Below are 16513 nucleotides of genomic sequence, written 5' to 3'. Positions count from 1 at the left end.
AATTCAGAAAGGACACACCATTTCCTACGCTCACTGGGGATCCGGTATGGGAAGGACAAGCCTACGAAGCTCTGTGTGGAAGCAGTAAAAGAGATATATTCAAATCCTCCTTTACATCCGTATTCTTCTGAATCCTGGGTTTTCTGCTGACTAAGGGTTGGTATTGGATTTGAGAGTGTGATAGAAGAAAATCCAGCCCGTTTAACACACAGGAACAGGAGGGCTATGCATCTTCATGATGAGTGAGCAGGTAAACATTTTTAAAAATCATTTAAAAAATGTTTACTGAGTGCTTCTCACACGCCAGGACCATGCCAGGCGACAGTATGGTGTAAACAGAACAGACACGTCAGACCTTCTAGGTAGGGAAGCAGTTGGGACTAAGAACCCTTCAGCTGGGAAAAAAGCAATGCACACAGTCTCCGTTAATTCACAAATTTAAAACACGCCCACCCACTCTCAGTGTCCCCCCCCCACAAGTCAACGCCACTCACCTCCTTGCCCCTCAAACATTCCCACGTGTTTAAAGATCATTTGGCTACAAACACGGGGTCTCTTCACTGGATAAATTCTCGAGCTAAACGTGTCACACTCAGCAGGGCTCATCACATTTCTCAAACCCAAATAGCTTACTTCTTAAAGAGTCTACCGTGCAACTTGCTGTTCAGATCCGACTCAATGAGCTTATTCCGTGTCTCTTTTTCACTTCGAAGCTGGAAATTGAGAAAACAGAAAAAAGGGAAGACGTTGACTATTGGTAAAAAATCAGCAGCCACGAGAAAAACTAAAATGGCCCTGTTACTGGACCAACACCAAAGGGGGGGAGAGGACTGGGGAGAAGGGAGACACATCAGCTGTGTGCTGCGTCTCCTTGGAAGATAATGACAGAGGAAGATCCTCATTCAATAAGAGGAAATCCACGGCGTCAGAGCTTCAATGAAAACTGCCCCATCAACTATCCAAACCCAATCGTCCCAAAAAACCTAGGTGTAAAGGATGAAACGCCAGAAGTACCTCTGAAAGAACTCTTCATGATCCGTATACTGAATTACGTTGGCAATGGTTCTAAAGAAGCAGGTGCCAAATGGGAACTGAGCCCTTGGAAAAAACTGTCCGGTACTTGCTCTAGACAAAACGTACTTAAATCCCTGGACACCAAAGTTACGCAGGGGGCAAAGGCAGGCACCATTCCCAGTAGCACAGAAATGTTATTTAGTGAGGATATTACTCACGTCCAAAGACCGAACCATGCTGGGTAAAGGATACACGAGAACTCTCTACTATTTCCACAACGTCTTTGTAAGCTTCAAAATTATTTCAGAATAAAACATTTAAAGAACAACACACACCTAACCATGCAAATGATCATCTTATATCAGGAAGGCTGCTGCTGCTGAGAAATCGGTCCCAGCTGCTCACCAGAGGGGACAACTGAACCGCAAGCTGCGTCTGCGCTCTGGGTCTGCAGCTTTCCCAGCCAGCCCTGAAGAGATGAGCGTCTCCACTTCCCAGTCCAGACGGTGCTGAGCACAGGGGAGGGCAGGACAGCTGATCTGTCCCGTTACTGAACCACACGGGTCTTTCATTCAGAACTGCTCTCAGCTTCTCACATTCTCCTGAACTCGAGCTCGTGTGCCCTGAGCCACAGCCCACGCAAAGGAAAACACAAGGAAAGCTAGCGATTTTTCTCTGTCCTACTCTGCTTAAACAGGAGATTCTCAAGCCCCTAATGTGACTGACTTTATCCTCCTCACCTAACTCCTCCTCTCTCTTTCAGGTAGAGTGTGACTCACTCCCTGTTCACTCGAGTACTGGCAGGGTTTTCCACCCTGCAGTCTGGACGTGGGTACCATGCTTACATGGTCCTCCTGTGCTGCACGAAGCAGAAGGGCACAGACAACCAAACCATCAAAGATCTAGAAGAAGAGGGAGAAGAGGACTGAATTTTGGATATTTGATGAACAGAATAAATATGAATCACTGACCAAGCACTGTCCAATGCCAAATGTTTTCGTTTTTGTGGGTTTGTTTGCTTTTTAAGAAATACATCCCTCCCTGTAATCAATTTTCTTTCAACAAAGACGTCCTTTCAGTCAATAAGGAAAAGTTATGAGGTGTCCTCTACCCCTATTTGCAAAACCTTCTGACTTGAACACACCACGCTCATTTTCTAGAGCTCGAGGGTAGCTAGAGTCGTCGTCGCCATCATGTTTGCCTTTCAGCTGCTTGAAGGCTCTAAGATAATGAGGAGATAACAAGCGAACTTTAGCAACAACAGTTTCTGGGGTATTTTCTTCTAACAGACTCTGCGGATATTCCTGGAGGGAACCACTGCCATTGCTGGAATGCAGGGACGTCCAACTCCACTCTCAGCGGACAAACTACAGCTGGTGTGGCCTGTGGCGTGGACTGTCCCCCCAGACTCACCACGCTCTGCTTCTTCTGCAGCATCTCCAGGTGCTCCACGAGGCCCTCGTCAGCCACATCAAACGGTGTCTGGCCCTGGCAGAGAAAAGGGGCGCCGTGACCAATCGGAAGCAGACGCAGCGGTCACGGGACTTTATCAGAGAACTAGTGGATGTCCACTGTATGCCTCTGACTCCAGTGACAGCTGTTTCACTGACTAGTCTACTCGACACCGTGGTAATACCTTCATCTATCCCAGAGGAAACACAACAAGAAACAGCAAACCCTAAAACACACGGCTCTATGTTTTGTAAAGCTGTATGGAGGAAATCACCACATTATTTCTAATGTTTATTGCCTCTTGGCAAATGATCAACTGAAATCTCTACTTGTACCTATTCTAAAATGCTCTTAATTGCTATGATAAATTCAACAAAGGGCTCTTAGAAGCCTCAGAAGGAGGTCCAGGGCACGGGTGCACTAAAAACTAAGTCCCAGGAATCATCTCCCTTTAAGTGAGAGAAGGGTTGTCTCTTAGGAAACAGCGCAGGTAAGGACCTTAACCCATAATGCGGGAATGAACCCTGGGTCAGGAGAGATGGGAGGTAGATAAGAACATCTACTAAGTAAAACGCCATGTCTCTGGATTCCTAGAAAACCAGCAGATGTAGGGATAAGTTGCAGGACTTCTGTATCGCTTCAAGCGCGGCTGAAGACGACTTTCAGCCAAACTGCAGGATCTCATCATTACAACGTTTTTTAACAACTGGATGTGACTAGGGCTCAGCTATTAAGTCTTTGAATTAAAACCAAAGTATTTCATAGTTCACCACAGATAGTGGCCTTGGGCTTCCCCACTGCTCATTTCTGCCAAGGGGAAAATTTTTTTTTTTTTTTTTTTTTCCTGTGTGTTTGCTTTAGGGGCTTCAGCATAAACAGAAGCAGCAGAGCGGCTCAGTGGAGCTTTATGTTACAAACCCAACGTGTCTGCGTGGATAACGGGGCGGGAAGAAGAACTACAGCTACCAGGGATACCCAAGCCTGGACAGCAAGCCTGGTCACTTAGCAGGGACTTGAAGCCTTTTGTTCCCGAGCCCCGTTAGAGGGTGACGCTCACTAACCAGTTTGCTCCTGACGTCCATGTCACAGAGGGCTTCTGCCAGGATGGAGCACGCCTCCTTCACCCCCCAGTGTGCGGCGGCATGGAGCGGGGTCCAGCCGTCGCGGTCCTGGACATTGAGCTCATAGCCAGCCTGAGTCAAAAGTCTGAGGAGAAACCCCAAACCAGCCATTACGTGCTCGGTGGCAGAGCTCTGTGCCACACCAGCGGCCACACAGCTGGCGTTTCAGGCCCTGCCCTGCGCCGCCACCCGGCCGCTACGGCCCAGCTCGGCGCCAGCTACTGCCTGAGAGCCGCCACGGGTAAGCTTCAACCACCCTCGGCCAGAGGCCGCGGTGCTCCGTGGCACACCCATGTCCCACCACGCAGGCACCTGAGGCCAGCCAGCGCCTAGCTCAGCTCCGTCAGGGGGTGCTGTCAGCTTTCCAGCACAGGAAGCGGCTGTCGGACACCTGATTCTCTCACTCTCTCACTAGCTCTCTGGCTGGTCTTCCCCGGACACCACGCTCGCACCTCCGACTCCACGGGAGTACGTGCAGGGGCCGCTCGCTAACGCTAAGGCTACAGCCCAGCTGTGTGCGTGGAGGACAGCGTGACTCTTGAGGCCCTGGCAGCACCGGGTGGACACAGGCAGCCTACATCGTGGGACTCCAGACGCCGTCCAAGAAACGAGCACGTGAACATGCTGCCAGGCAGAAAGGTGCACCGACACTCACCACACAGACTAGGAAGCTCGTACTGGGTGGAACACGAGGCAGTGAGAGCATCTGGCGACAAGACACATGCGGTGCCACCAGCAGCCCAGGTACTGGGCAAGCCCAGGAGCAGAGCCACACAAAGCGGGGAAGGATGTAAAGGGAAAGGGGAACAGGCAGAGAAGAGCCCAGATTCCTCGTGTACGTGTGACCATCCTACTCCAGCTGGATGCTGCACACTCGAGACCTGTGTCATTAATCTAACGAGTCAAAGAGGACCAAAAGGATGGCGAGTCTGCTCTGTGCTGTGTGTCACCAGAAGGGGAGGTGCCAGGGGTGCTAACGATGAACTGTGGAGCTGGAGGCGGCCACGCACGGTCCCCTTAGGCCAGTCCAGCTCAACTGTGCCTCGCATGAGACCCGTCAGGAGAAGCTAGAGGGCGGTGTGGCGGGAGGAGGGAGGGGAAGAGTACCAGCAAACACAGAAGGAGAGACTGCGTGGCCCAGGAGGGAAGCAGCAAAGAAACGCAGCACAGCTGAAGACCTAATCCATCCCGCGTCCAAACCAACTCCTCTTCTCCCGGTGTGTGCAGCCCAGACCACGTGCGTGGACGTTACCTGAGGACCTCAGAGTAGCCCTTGGCGGCAGCCACGTGGAGGGCAGTGGCCCCTGAGCGCGCCTGCCTCACATCCTGTATTTTCCCGCTGTTGAGCCACTGGCGGGCGTCCTGCAGCATCTGCTGTTCCTCTGCCTTCCTCGACTGCTCGAGATCGACCCCTGCAGAAACCAGATCCAGATAGCCCGCATCATCTAAGGTCCCTTAGATTCAAAACACATCCTAAATACAACCACTAACGGCAGTTTAGTCATCAAGTGGGGTCGTCTTCAGATTTCTCTTCATTTAGAAGAGTCATGACATTTACAGACTCATCAGTAGTTTTATCAGGGTTAAATCACCAGGTTAAATAGTACTTGATGGCAGATCCATTAAGGGACCATACTTAACAGCGTTTTCAATTTTAAGAACATAAAAACCAAAGGGAATATTATTTTATATTATAGCATTTGTACAAAGTACACATTTCAAAGTCCTTTTACATGTTATACCATTTTAGCTTCCCCACAATCCTTTGAGGTAAATATGATACTGCTATCCCCACTTAACAGATGAGGAAATAAACACACAAAGGTCACGTGCCACACTCAAGGCCACAGAACACATCAGAGCTGTCACCAGAACGCTGATATCCTAGGTCCCCGTCTTCTCCTCTTTTCCACTCACTACACCTTAGGATTGGTATCAAAAATCTTAGTTTCAGGTATAATATACTTTAAAAAATTAACTACCTCTGAAGTTCATTTCCCTGTGTAGGGAAGTACACTGACTGAAGCTATATGCCCTAGAGCCGACGAGTAGGTGATGCACAGTGAAACTTCCAAGGGAATGTGGATTTTGTTTCCCTTTAAAACATTATGGAGGAAATCCCAGGGTGCCTCCCTTTAGCCAACAACTCTCTAACCTCTGTGTCAGTGAAAAGGAGCTGGGGTGGGGTATTCCCTGTTGCATACAATAATGACCTGTTCCTAGGACAAACACACCCGCCCAAGGAGTCTCACACCCATTGGCAGGCTTTACCTGTGCATGGTCTGCTCCCCTCCCTCTCAGTTCTTGAATGGGACCCTGGGAACTACCTGAGGATTCTCTGTCTGATTTGAGGAGATGGATGGGGGGAAGAAGTAACTGATTTATTTTATTTCTCCTTTTTTTTTTTTTACAGCTTTATTGAGATTTAATTGACATATAACTTCGTATAAGTTAAAGGTGTACAACACCTATATACTGCATGATTACCACAGCAGTTATTAAATACCTCCATCACCTCACATAATTACCGTTTCCTTTTTGTGGTGAGAACATTTAAGAGCTCTTAGCAACTTTCCAGTATATAATACAGTACTGTTAACTATGGTCACCTGCTGTACATTAGACCCCAGAACTTGTCCATCTTATAACTGGAGGTCTGTGCCCTTTGACCAACATCTCCCCCACTCCCCAGCCCTTGCAAACCACCTTTCTGCTGCTTCTATGAGTTCTGCACTCTTAGATTCCACACACCAGCAAGATCATACAGTATCTGTCTTTCTCTGACGTATTTCACTTAGCGTGATGCCCTCAAGGTCCATGCATGTTATCATATATGGCAGGACTTCCCTCTTTCTTGTGGCTGAATACTATTCTATTAGCTACAGTATAAATAGATATATATACACATACCACGTCTTCTTCATCCATTCATGCACACACTGACACTCAGGTTGTTTCCTATCTCGGCTACTGTGAATAATGATGCATTGAACACGGCAGTGCAGATATCTCTTTGAAATTCTGATTTCATTTCCTTTGGATATACACTCAGAAGTGGAATTGCTGGATCATATGGTAGTTCTATTTTTAATTTTTTTAAGGACCCTCCATACAGTTTTCCACAGTGGCTGCACCGATTTACATTCCCACCAGCAGTGTGGGAGGGCTCCCTTTTCTCCACACCCTCGCCAACACTTGTTATTTCTTGTCTTTTTTTTTTTTTTTTTTTTTCGGTTTTGGCGCTGGGCCCAGCGGCTCCGCGGCACGTGGGATCCTCCCGGACCGGGGCATGAACCCGTGTCCCCTGCATTGGCAGGCGGACTCTCAACCACTGTGCCAGCAGGGAAGCCCTATTTCTTGTCTTTTTGATAACAGCCATTCTAACAGATGTGAGGTGATAGCTCAATAAGGTTTTGAGTTGGACTGCTCTGATGATCAGTGATGTTGAGCATCTTTTCATGTGCCTGTTGGCCATTAAATGTATGTCTTCTTTGGAAAAATTTCTATTCAGCTCTTCTGCTTTTTTAATTGGATTGTTTGGTTTTTTGCTATTGAGTTGTATGAGTTCCCTATATATTTTGGATATTGACCTCTTATCAGATATGTGACTTGCAAATATTTTCTCCCATTCCATAGGTTGCCTTTTCATTGTGTTGATTGTTCCTTTTGCTGTGCAGAAGTTTCTAGTTTGATGTAGAGCCACTTATTTATTTTTGCTTTTGTTCCTTGTGCTTTTGGTGTAATATCCAAAAAAATCATTGTCAAGACCAACGTCAAGAAGGTTTTCTCATAGGAGTTTCATAGTTTCAGGACTTAACTTGACTCCATTTTGAGTTAATTTTTGTGAGCATGAAAATAAGGGTCCAATGTCCTTCTTCTGCATGTGATTATCCAGTTTTCCCAACACCATTTATTGAAGAGACTATCTTTTTCCCATCGAGTCTTCCTGGCTCTCTTGTTCAAATATTAGTTGACCGTATATGTGAGGGCTTGTTTCTGGGCTCTGCAGTCTGTTCCATTGGTCTATGTGTCTACTTTTCTGCCAGTACCATACTGTTTTGATTACTATAGTTTGTAATCAGGAAATGTGACGCCTCCAGCTTTGCCTTCTTTCTTTGGCTATCCAGGGTCTTTTGTGATACCAAGTTTTAGGATTGTTTTTTCTATTTCTGCGAAAAATGCCATAGGAATTTTGATAGAAATTGCATTGAATCTATATATGGCTTTGGGTTGTATGAATGTTTTAACCATATTAATTCTTCCAATCCATGAACATAGGATATCTTTCCATTTGTGTCTTCTTCAGTTTCTTTCATCAGAGTCTTACAGTTTTCAGCATACAGATCTTTCACCTCCTTAAATTTATTCCTAAGTATTTTATTGTTTTTGATGCCACTGTAAATGGGAATATATTTTTTACTTCTTTTTCAAATAGGTTGTCATTATTGTATAGAAACGCAACTGATTTCTGTATACTGATTTTGTATTCTGCAACTTTACCAAATTTGTTGATTAATTCTAACAGTGTTTTGTTTGAGTCTTTAGGATTTTCTATACATGAGATCATATCATCTGTAAACAAAGACACCTTTACTCCTTGCTGATTTGTATGCCTTTTATTTCTTTTTCTTGTCTGGATAGGACTTCCAGTACTATGTTGAATAGGAGTGGTGAGAGTGGGCACCCTTGTCTTATTCCTGATCTTAGAGGAAAAGCTTTCCACCTTTCACCACTGAGTATAATGTTAACTGTGGGCTTGTCGTACATGGCCTTTATTATGTTGAGGGACATGCCTCCTACAATCAGTTTGTTGAGAATTTTTATCACGAAAGGATGTTGTATTTTGTCAAATGCTTTTCCTGCATCTGTTGAGATGATCATATAATTTTTATCTTTCATTCTACTAATTGGTATATCACTTTTATAGATTTGCATATGTTGAGCCATCCTTGCATCCCAGGGATAAACCCCATTTGATCATGGTGTGTGATCCTTTTATTGTGCTGCTCAATTCAGGTTGCTAATATTGTGTTGAGAATCTTTGCATCTATATTCATTGGGAATATTGGCCTAGAGTTTTCCTTTCCTGTAGTGTACCTATCTGGCTTTGTTATCAGGGTAATGCTGGTCTTGTAAAAAGAGTCTGGAAGTGTTCTTTCCATTTCAATTTTTGGGGAAGAGTTTGAGAAGGACTGGTATTCATTCTTCTTTAAATGTTTGGTAGTATTCACCAGGGAAGCCATCTGGTCCTGGGTTTTTCTTGTTGTTTGGTTACTGATTCAATCTCCTTATTTGTTATTGATCCATTCAGATTTTCTATTTCTTCCTGATTCAGTCTTGGTAAGTTGCACATTTCTGAGGATTTACCCGTTTCTTCTAGGTTATCCAATTTGTTTGCACACAATGGTTCACAGTAATCTCTTGTGATCCTGTGTATTTCTATGGTATCTGTTGTAATGTCTTCTTCATTTCTCATTTTATTTGAGTCTTCTTTCTTTTTCTTAGTCTAGCTAAAGGTTTGTCAATTTGTTTATTTATTCAAAAAACATAAAAGCTCTTAGCTTCATTCATATTTTCTATTGTTTTTCTGGTCTCTTATTTCAATTATTTCTGCTCTGATCTTTTGTCATTTTCTTCCTTCTGTGAACTTCGGGCTTAACTTGTCCTTCTTTTTCTAGTTCCTAGAGGTGTAAAGTTAGGTTATTTGAGATCTTTCATTTTTCCTACAGCATGCATTTATCGCTATAGACTTCCCTCTTAGAACTGCTTTTGCTACCTCCCACAAGTTGTGGTACGTTGTGCTTCATTTTCGTTTGTTTCAAGGTATTTTTGGATTTTTCTTTTGGTTTCTTCTTTGACCCACTGGTTGTTCAGTAGCATGCTGTTTAATCTCCACAGTCTGTGAATTTTCTAGTTTTCCTCCTGCTATTGATTTCTAGTTTCATACCACTGTGGTCAGAAAATATACTTGGTATGATTTCAGTCTTCTTAAATTTGCCAAGACGTGTATTGTGGCCTGTCATATGACCTATCCTGGAGAATGTTCTGTGTGCCCTTGGCAAGGATGTTTGTTCTGCTGTTGGATGGAATGTTCTGTATGTCTACTCGGTCCATTTGGTCTAAAGGATAGTTTAAGTCCAGCGTTTCTTTGTTGATTTTCTGCCTGGATGATCTATCCATTGTTGAAAGCAGGATACTATCATTGTATTATTGTCTATTTCCCCCTTCAGCTCTGTCAGGATCTGCTTAATATGTTTAGGTGTTCCGATGCTGGGTGCACATGTATTGTATTCACAATTATTACATCCTCTCGATGAACTGAAAGGGGTATTACTGATCTGGAACAGACCAGAATTCCACACACAAAGAGTTAACAGTGCTGCAAAGGTAAGCATACATATGAATGCCTCTTCCAACAGAGTATACTCCTTAATGGAAGAGTCAGAAATTAAAATCAAAACTACTATTAAAAATCCAGTTTATTTTTAAAAAGTCATTTGTAAATTGTAACACCAATCTAAGGAGATAAGGCTGAGTGTTAACAGTGCTGCAAAGGTAAGCATACATATGAATGCCTCTTCCAACAGAGTATACTCCTTAATGGAAGAGTCAGAAATTAAAATCAAAACTACTATTAAAAATCCAGTTTATTTTTAAAAAGTCATTTGTAAATTGTTAACACCAATCTGAGGAGATAAGGCTGAGTAGGACTTGATGGTAAATTAGGCATAAAGTTCTTCATTTCAATAGGACACAAAAACTATACACAGTATTCATACAAGTATTTTCTGCCCTAGAACATCATTATTTTAAGGCAGGGGTCAGCATACTTTCTATTTAAGGCCAGATATTAAATAAATGTTTTCAGCGTTGCAGGCCATTTGGTCTGTCACAGCTATTCAGCTCTGCTGTAGGAGTGCAAATGCAGCTTTGGATAACATGTGAGCAAACGGATATGGCCAGGACTGGCCCTGACTGTTCTAAAGCATCATGTCAGAAAAGGTCACTGGAGAGAAATCTTTTGGACTCAACTGCAGATTGTGGGTAAAGTGGTTTAACAGAAAGACTACACATCACTATAAACCATGTCCACAGAGTTTTGTGGTGGTTCCAGCAAACGCCCTAAGACCTGTCCTCCCTGCTATCTAACGAGTGTTATTTGCTATTTTTTTAACTAAAAGAACCCAAAGACCTCCAGTAGCAGAATCCTGACCTATTCTCTGAAATGGATTCTTCTGAAAACATAAAGTAAGTTCTTTCAGAGTTTGTTCTTCTAAGTTAGCTTCCTTACCGTGACAAACTACCAAAATAATTTTCATGATTAGGATGGTTAAAGATCATTTCAGAGGTTGCAATAAATACCTCAACCAGCACCACTTTCAGCCCTCATCAAGAGAAAAGATGCAAAGTCATAAGCAGAATTTGGCCAGTACTCAAAGGGACACTGTATCTCATCCTTTCCTTAGACTTCACAGTGTGGAGCAAAGTCCACACCGTGTACACAGAGTAAGACGCGCTCATGGCCCTCCTCAGTCTAACCTGCATCATCAAGCAACAGTCAGGTCGCCTAACTGCACAACGGGTACACAGCCCCAGAATGGCAAAAACAAGGAAGGACTGGCCCTCCTTTTGGCATCTGGCCTATTCTTGTGTGAGTATTAAGAGGGTATGGGATGTGGGTAATGATGACTAACGCTGTGCGGGCAGACCCAACCTTCCTGTCACACTACAGCGCGCGGCCCTGCACAGCAGAGCCTCACCTACCCCCTAGCTTACCTTGCTTCTTCACTTGCTGCAGAAGAAGATCCTTCACGGCAGGCTCTTCTGCGAGGTCAGAGGGGACTTCCCCTTCACTGTTCACAACACTCACGCTGGCTCCATGGTTAATGAAATACCTGTGCAGACAAGATCCAGAATCAAGGTTCTCTCTCCAGTCCAACATCAGCTTACATTCCTACCCCCGGGGTTCAATGCAGAGCACGGCCTCTGTTCTGGAGTTTTTAATGTGGTCCCAGACGAGGTGTTCCACTGTTAATTTCTAACTCCACTAGCCTTCAATAATTAGGATCAGAAGCTTCCCTATTTCTTGGTAAGAACAATGCCTACAAGCGGGATTTCCTTCACACTCATGTTCCTAACCCCCACCCTCTCCTTCCCAGTGGACAGCAAGAGACTCTCTAAATATCACAAGGAAGACATGCAGCCCTAAAGGTCACCCACCATCCCTGGGGTCCAAACACAGGCTCCCAAAAGGACTTACTACACCTGTAATATTGAGAATGAGAGTCCCCAGAAGACATGTAAGGAAGTAATTCTCACAGAAACTTTCCCAATGCCACATTAAGAGTATATTAAGTAGTGCTGGGGCATGACAACACAAAAATAAAGGATGAATTAAAATTTTCATCAATCTGCCTAAATTACGCCTTCATAGAACTCTCCCTTCAGCCAGCCATGTATATGAAATCTACACTCTAAGAAGAAACTAAATTACTGAGGAAACAAATTGTTCTATTCTAAATGATTAAATTCTATATTGAAATATAATACTTGATCCTAAAGAAAAAAGGTCTGACAATTTTAATACCTTACATAGATCCTCTTTGATTTTCAAAGTACTTTCACGTGAAATTATGTAATGAGTCTTAAACAATCTTATGAAGTAGGCAAGGTTGGTACTATTAGGGGGCAAATGGCAGAGGTTATGCCCCAGTCTTTTGAATTCAAGTCTAGTTCACCTTGGCACTAAATCAAGTTACTATTGGACCAGTGAGAATCCCAATTATGCTGGGAGCTCTATCAAATATAAGTATTTAAAGGAGAAAGAAAAACTTTAAATTAAACTTCAACGAATCAACAATTCAGTAAGCATGTACTGGTCCCCTCCTGTGTTTAAAGGTCCCACATTTTAGACACTGCAGAAGATCTTAAGAGGATAATCAATGCATGGCAACTGTATTCAAGGAGGCAGAGGAGAATCAACAAAGATTACATCAAGACCACGTTTTTGCTTTCTCATTGCCTAGTACCTAGTATAAATAGAGCTTCAATAAATGTTTTTAACTTACAGATTGATTCCACATATATGAACTCATCTCATTTTCAGCTTTCTCCATCTTCCCCTCACAGACTCAGAGAGAAACAAACTCTTTCTCTTCCAAGGCTCATCACCTGCTCCATGTGTTTTCTTAATTGTACTGAGGCCCGGTCCTCTGTCCATCTGTTGCCCCTCATTTCCCTAATCAAGAGCTCCTCTCTTTTGGTTTCTCCCCTTCAGGACAAAGAGGACGTTCAACTACACCTCCCCAACCCTGAAAAATCAAAATGCAAATAATATACACAGTAAGCACTCGATAAATGCTTTCTGGATGGAACTGTACCCTCTGCTCCAATCAAACTCAATGCCTCACTGAACCCAGACACACCCCACTGTCGCCCAGTCTCTCCCACAGATTGAGTAGTTTCTCCCAACTGATGAAACACCCTCCCCTTCTCCTTTCCCTGCTAGAAACTTTTCATGTCTTTCAAGGTCCACTGAAAATGCCTTTGCCTGTTCTCACCAACCACACGTTCCCTCTCCTTCCGTGAACTCAGTCCTCCCCAGCACTAAGTCCGCGCTCCTGTCGTGACACACGCGGGTCTCGATGCAGCTGCCCCACCAGGCTGGAAGCTACTTCAGGGCAACAGCTGTGCCCTTCTCATGGCTATCACTGCCATGAGGTCTGACGTGCTCTTTTCTCTCTTGGCAACCCACAAATACTACGTGAAATAAATAAAACATCTTAGCCACTCTGCTCTGACATCCATTCCATTCTTTACTGGATCAGGCACAAGGTCACTTGGGCACACAGGCCCCTGCTTTTTCCCTTTTCCGACAAGTTCTTAGACCCATGATCAGGAAGACTCATTTCTAGAAAGTAATCTGATTCAGAAAGAGATTCTTCTTAAGTAAGGCTACCTTCCCAAACCATTTTAAGGTAAGGAGGAAACAGGAAAAACCTCTCTAGTTTCACACTTTTACCTGAACAAGAACCCATATCAACCTATGAGGTACAATTTTTTAAATTCATTATTTTTTTTTTTATCTTTGGCCGCACCATGCAGCATGTGGGATCTTAGTTCCCTGACCAGGGATCAAACCTGGGTCCCCGGGGGCTTCCCTGGTGGCGCAGCGGTTGAGAGTCCGCCTGCCGATGCAGGGGACACGGGGTCGTGCCCCGGTCCGGGAAGATCCCACATGCCATGGAGCGGCTGGGCCCATGAGCCATGGCCACTGAGCCTGCGCGTCCGGAGCTGTGCTCCGCAACGGGAGAGGCCACAGCAGTGAGAGGCCCGCGTACCGCAAAAAAAAAAAAAAAGATACAAAAAGAAAAATGACAAAATGATCAAATGCTAATCGTATCTGAAACACTGTTCAGAGGCCCTGAGGTGAGCCAACCAAAATGAGTAGCATAAGCAATGGGGTTCTTTCGTTGTCCAGAAAATGCTGCTGCACAGATGAGTATGTAAGGATGGTCAAGTGGATACCATCTAAGGGTGACGCACAGCAGAAGGTAAGGAGGGCCTTTCCCACCACCCCACCACAAAGGGGGTCTGGTCCAGCTCATCTTTCCTGGCCAGACTTTCATGTCTGACTACTAATCACCTGTATGAGGAAACAGTAACTCTCACCAATTCATTTCACTCAAGGTAATGTTTATTTGGGCAAGAGACACTTAAATTGTGAACTTATTTCCAAAGGAACTATGTTCACCCACAAAGATGAGATAAAGAAACCACCGTGAAAAAGCATTTACAATCATCCTCTGTACTCAGCTTCACAGAAGGAAGAAAAAAGAGCCTCTATGGATTACGCCAGTACGAGGGGCCCTAATTCCAAGCATGAGCTCTGCCTGTTACCTTCCAATGGAGAAAAGTGAAATCCTTGAATTGATGAGATTTGATAGCTCAAAATCACAAACAAGCCACCTGAACAAATAATCAAATATCAACGATGAGGGACTAACATGTTCTATAAATGTTTCTTAGATACAGTTTTCAAGTGAAAATGGAAACCTCTGAAGAAGCCACCTTAACTCCTCAGCATCGGAACGTTGGTGAATGGGTTAGGCTGAGAATCAGAGCCCTCCCGTGAGACCCTGCGAAGGGGCAGCCCGGCGAGAGGAGGCGACTGATTCACGGAACCAGAACGGAGACAGGATAAAACCGCACTGCTGACTCCTGCTGGCGGTGGGGCCAGTCCAGCCACCTGCTTTTTAGAACAAGAAGCCCAGTCAACATCAGTGCTTCTGCCTGATCTTTCTCTGGCTCTGACCCTGCCGTTGTCTGACTTCCCCCACTGGGCACCCTCCCCCAGGACACCCAGGCAAAGTAGTTTCTGTGGGAGGCCATTCCCAGGCCTCTGCAGAGCTGTTTGCTGAACAGATGAAATGTAACGGAGCTCTAATCCTACTGAAAGGGGCCTTAAGACAAGCAAGTGCATCTTCAAAGGACCACAGCATATCATGATTTTATTTAGAGAACTTGCCTTAGCAATCTACACTTACTCTCATGTAGAATACACTCAATTGCCTCATTTTAAAGTTGTTTTAAGTGCCAACGTCTCTTTCTATTTAAAAATAACCTCCCTGACCACTCCTTCATTCAACAGACATCTACTTAGTGCCCATTCCAGCCCAGACACTATGTGGTTGGGATTCTTCTGCCCAGGGAGGGGCCCCGGCTGTGCTGGAGGCTGATCTCAATGAGGGCTGGGCTGGGGGTGGGGGGGTGTGCGTGCCCCTCCCACCCTTCCTTTGTTCGGATGCTTGGCTCTCACTCTTCTGCTATTACCTACGTGAATTCTGTGACCAGCAGCCAGGCATTCTTCACCTTCATTTGTATTAAGCACTGCTTTTTTTAAAAAAAAACAATAAAACAGGTTTACAAAAAAGTCCAGAAAAATTCTCCAGGCCTGCCCACATGTGTCCAGCTATAGTTGCTCAAAAAGTCAACCCAGGGCTTCCCTGGTGGCGCAGTGGTTGAGAGTCCACCTGCCGATGCAGGGGACGCAGGTTCTAAAAAAAAAAAAAAAAAAAAAAAAGTCAACCCAGACAGTGCAACAGACAGAAGCCACCTCTGCATATCCCAACAAATATGAATTACCTGAAAATAGAAGCAAACACAAAATTTCAACTAAAAAAACTATAGATTTAGCAGCTATGTAAAACACAGCATCAATTATTCCTTAAAAATAATTCAATTTCCTGCTTTTATAATTTGCAGTAAAGAGAAATTATTACTATTTATGAAATTCAAATCCTTCAGAGTGAAAGAGGAACGAAGGCTGTCCCACAAGCGCCCCACCGGCACAGACACTCACTCCGCGATGTTGAGGTGGCCACAGGACGCTGCTGCGTGGAGGGGCGTCCAGCCCTCGCTGTCCTGCTGGTTCACACTGGCTCCGTTCTCCACCAGAAACTTCACCATGTCCACATTTTCATCAATACAAGCCTGAAAAGAAAAGTCCATCCATTTACTCAGCAAGTACTTACTGAGTTCTACACCACTCCAGACACTGCTCTGGGCACGGACAATGCAGCAGCGCTGATGAAATATTAATTTCCATTTCTTGCATCCTGACGCAAGTGTCCAGAATGTGACTTCTCAGCTTTGTGATCTTATGCAAATCCCTGAATTCTTCCCATGCCTCAGTATCTCAGCTGTGAAACAGGCATAATGATATTTAATCTTACTTATAGTGCTGTTAGGGTTAAACGAGGAAAGTGACTTCTAAAACTATAAATGGGTGAGCTGTTTCATCCTTATAAAAATAGAGGGAATGTTAGGAACCACTAATTTGCCCATGAATTTTAAAGGAAAATAGTCACATAGGATCAAATGCAACTTTCTCAGTGGGAAGTTGCAGTTTATCTTCTAGGGTTGCT

General features: G+C 44.4%; 1 protein-coding gene across 2 annotated transcripts in view; it reads right to left on the bottom strand.

The window, feature by feature from the left end:
* PPP1R12B (protein phosphatase 1 regulatory subunit 12B) overlaps positions 1 to 16076 on the bottom strand; it is a 148079-nt gene extending 132003 nt beyond the window's left edge. For both annotated transcript variants that reach the window (XM_024749646.1, XM_024749645.1), the window contains exons 1-6: positions 15949 to 16076; positions 11364 to 11482; positions 4840 to 4999; positions 3528 to 3672; positions 2428 to 2502; positions 634 to 713 (exon numbers count right to left, since the gene is read on the bottom strand). In XM_024749646.1, coding sequence (XP_024605414.1) covers positions 634 to 713; positions 2428 to 2502; positions 3528 to 3672; positions 4840 to 4999; positions 11364 to 11482; positions 15949 to 16055 — 686 coding nt within the window. In that variant the 5' untranslated portion in view covers positions 16056 to 16076. The remainder of the gene's footprint in view (positions 1 to 633; positions 714 to 2427; positions 2503 to 3527; positions 3673 to 4839; positions 5000 to 11363; positions 11483 to 15948) is intronic.
* Positions 16077 to 16513: the final 437 nt, after the last annotated feature.

This window comes from Neophocaena asiaeorientalis, unplaced genomic scaffold, assembly GCF_003031525.2.
Source record: "Neophocaena asiaeorientalis asiaeorientalis breed wild unplaced genomic scaffold, Neophocaena_asiaeorientalis_V1.1 scaffold44, whole genome shotgun sequence".
Classification (NCBI taxonomy): Eukaryota; Metazoa; Chordata; class Mammalia; order Artiodactyla; family Phocoenidae; genus Neophocaena; species Neophocaena asiaeorientalis.
This window is presented reverse-complemented; position numbering and strand designations above follow the sequence as displayed.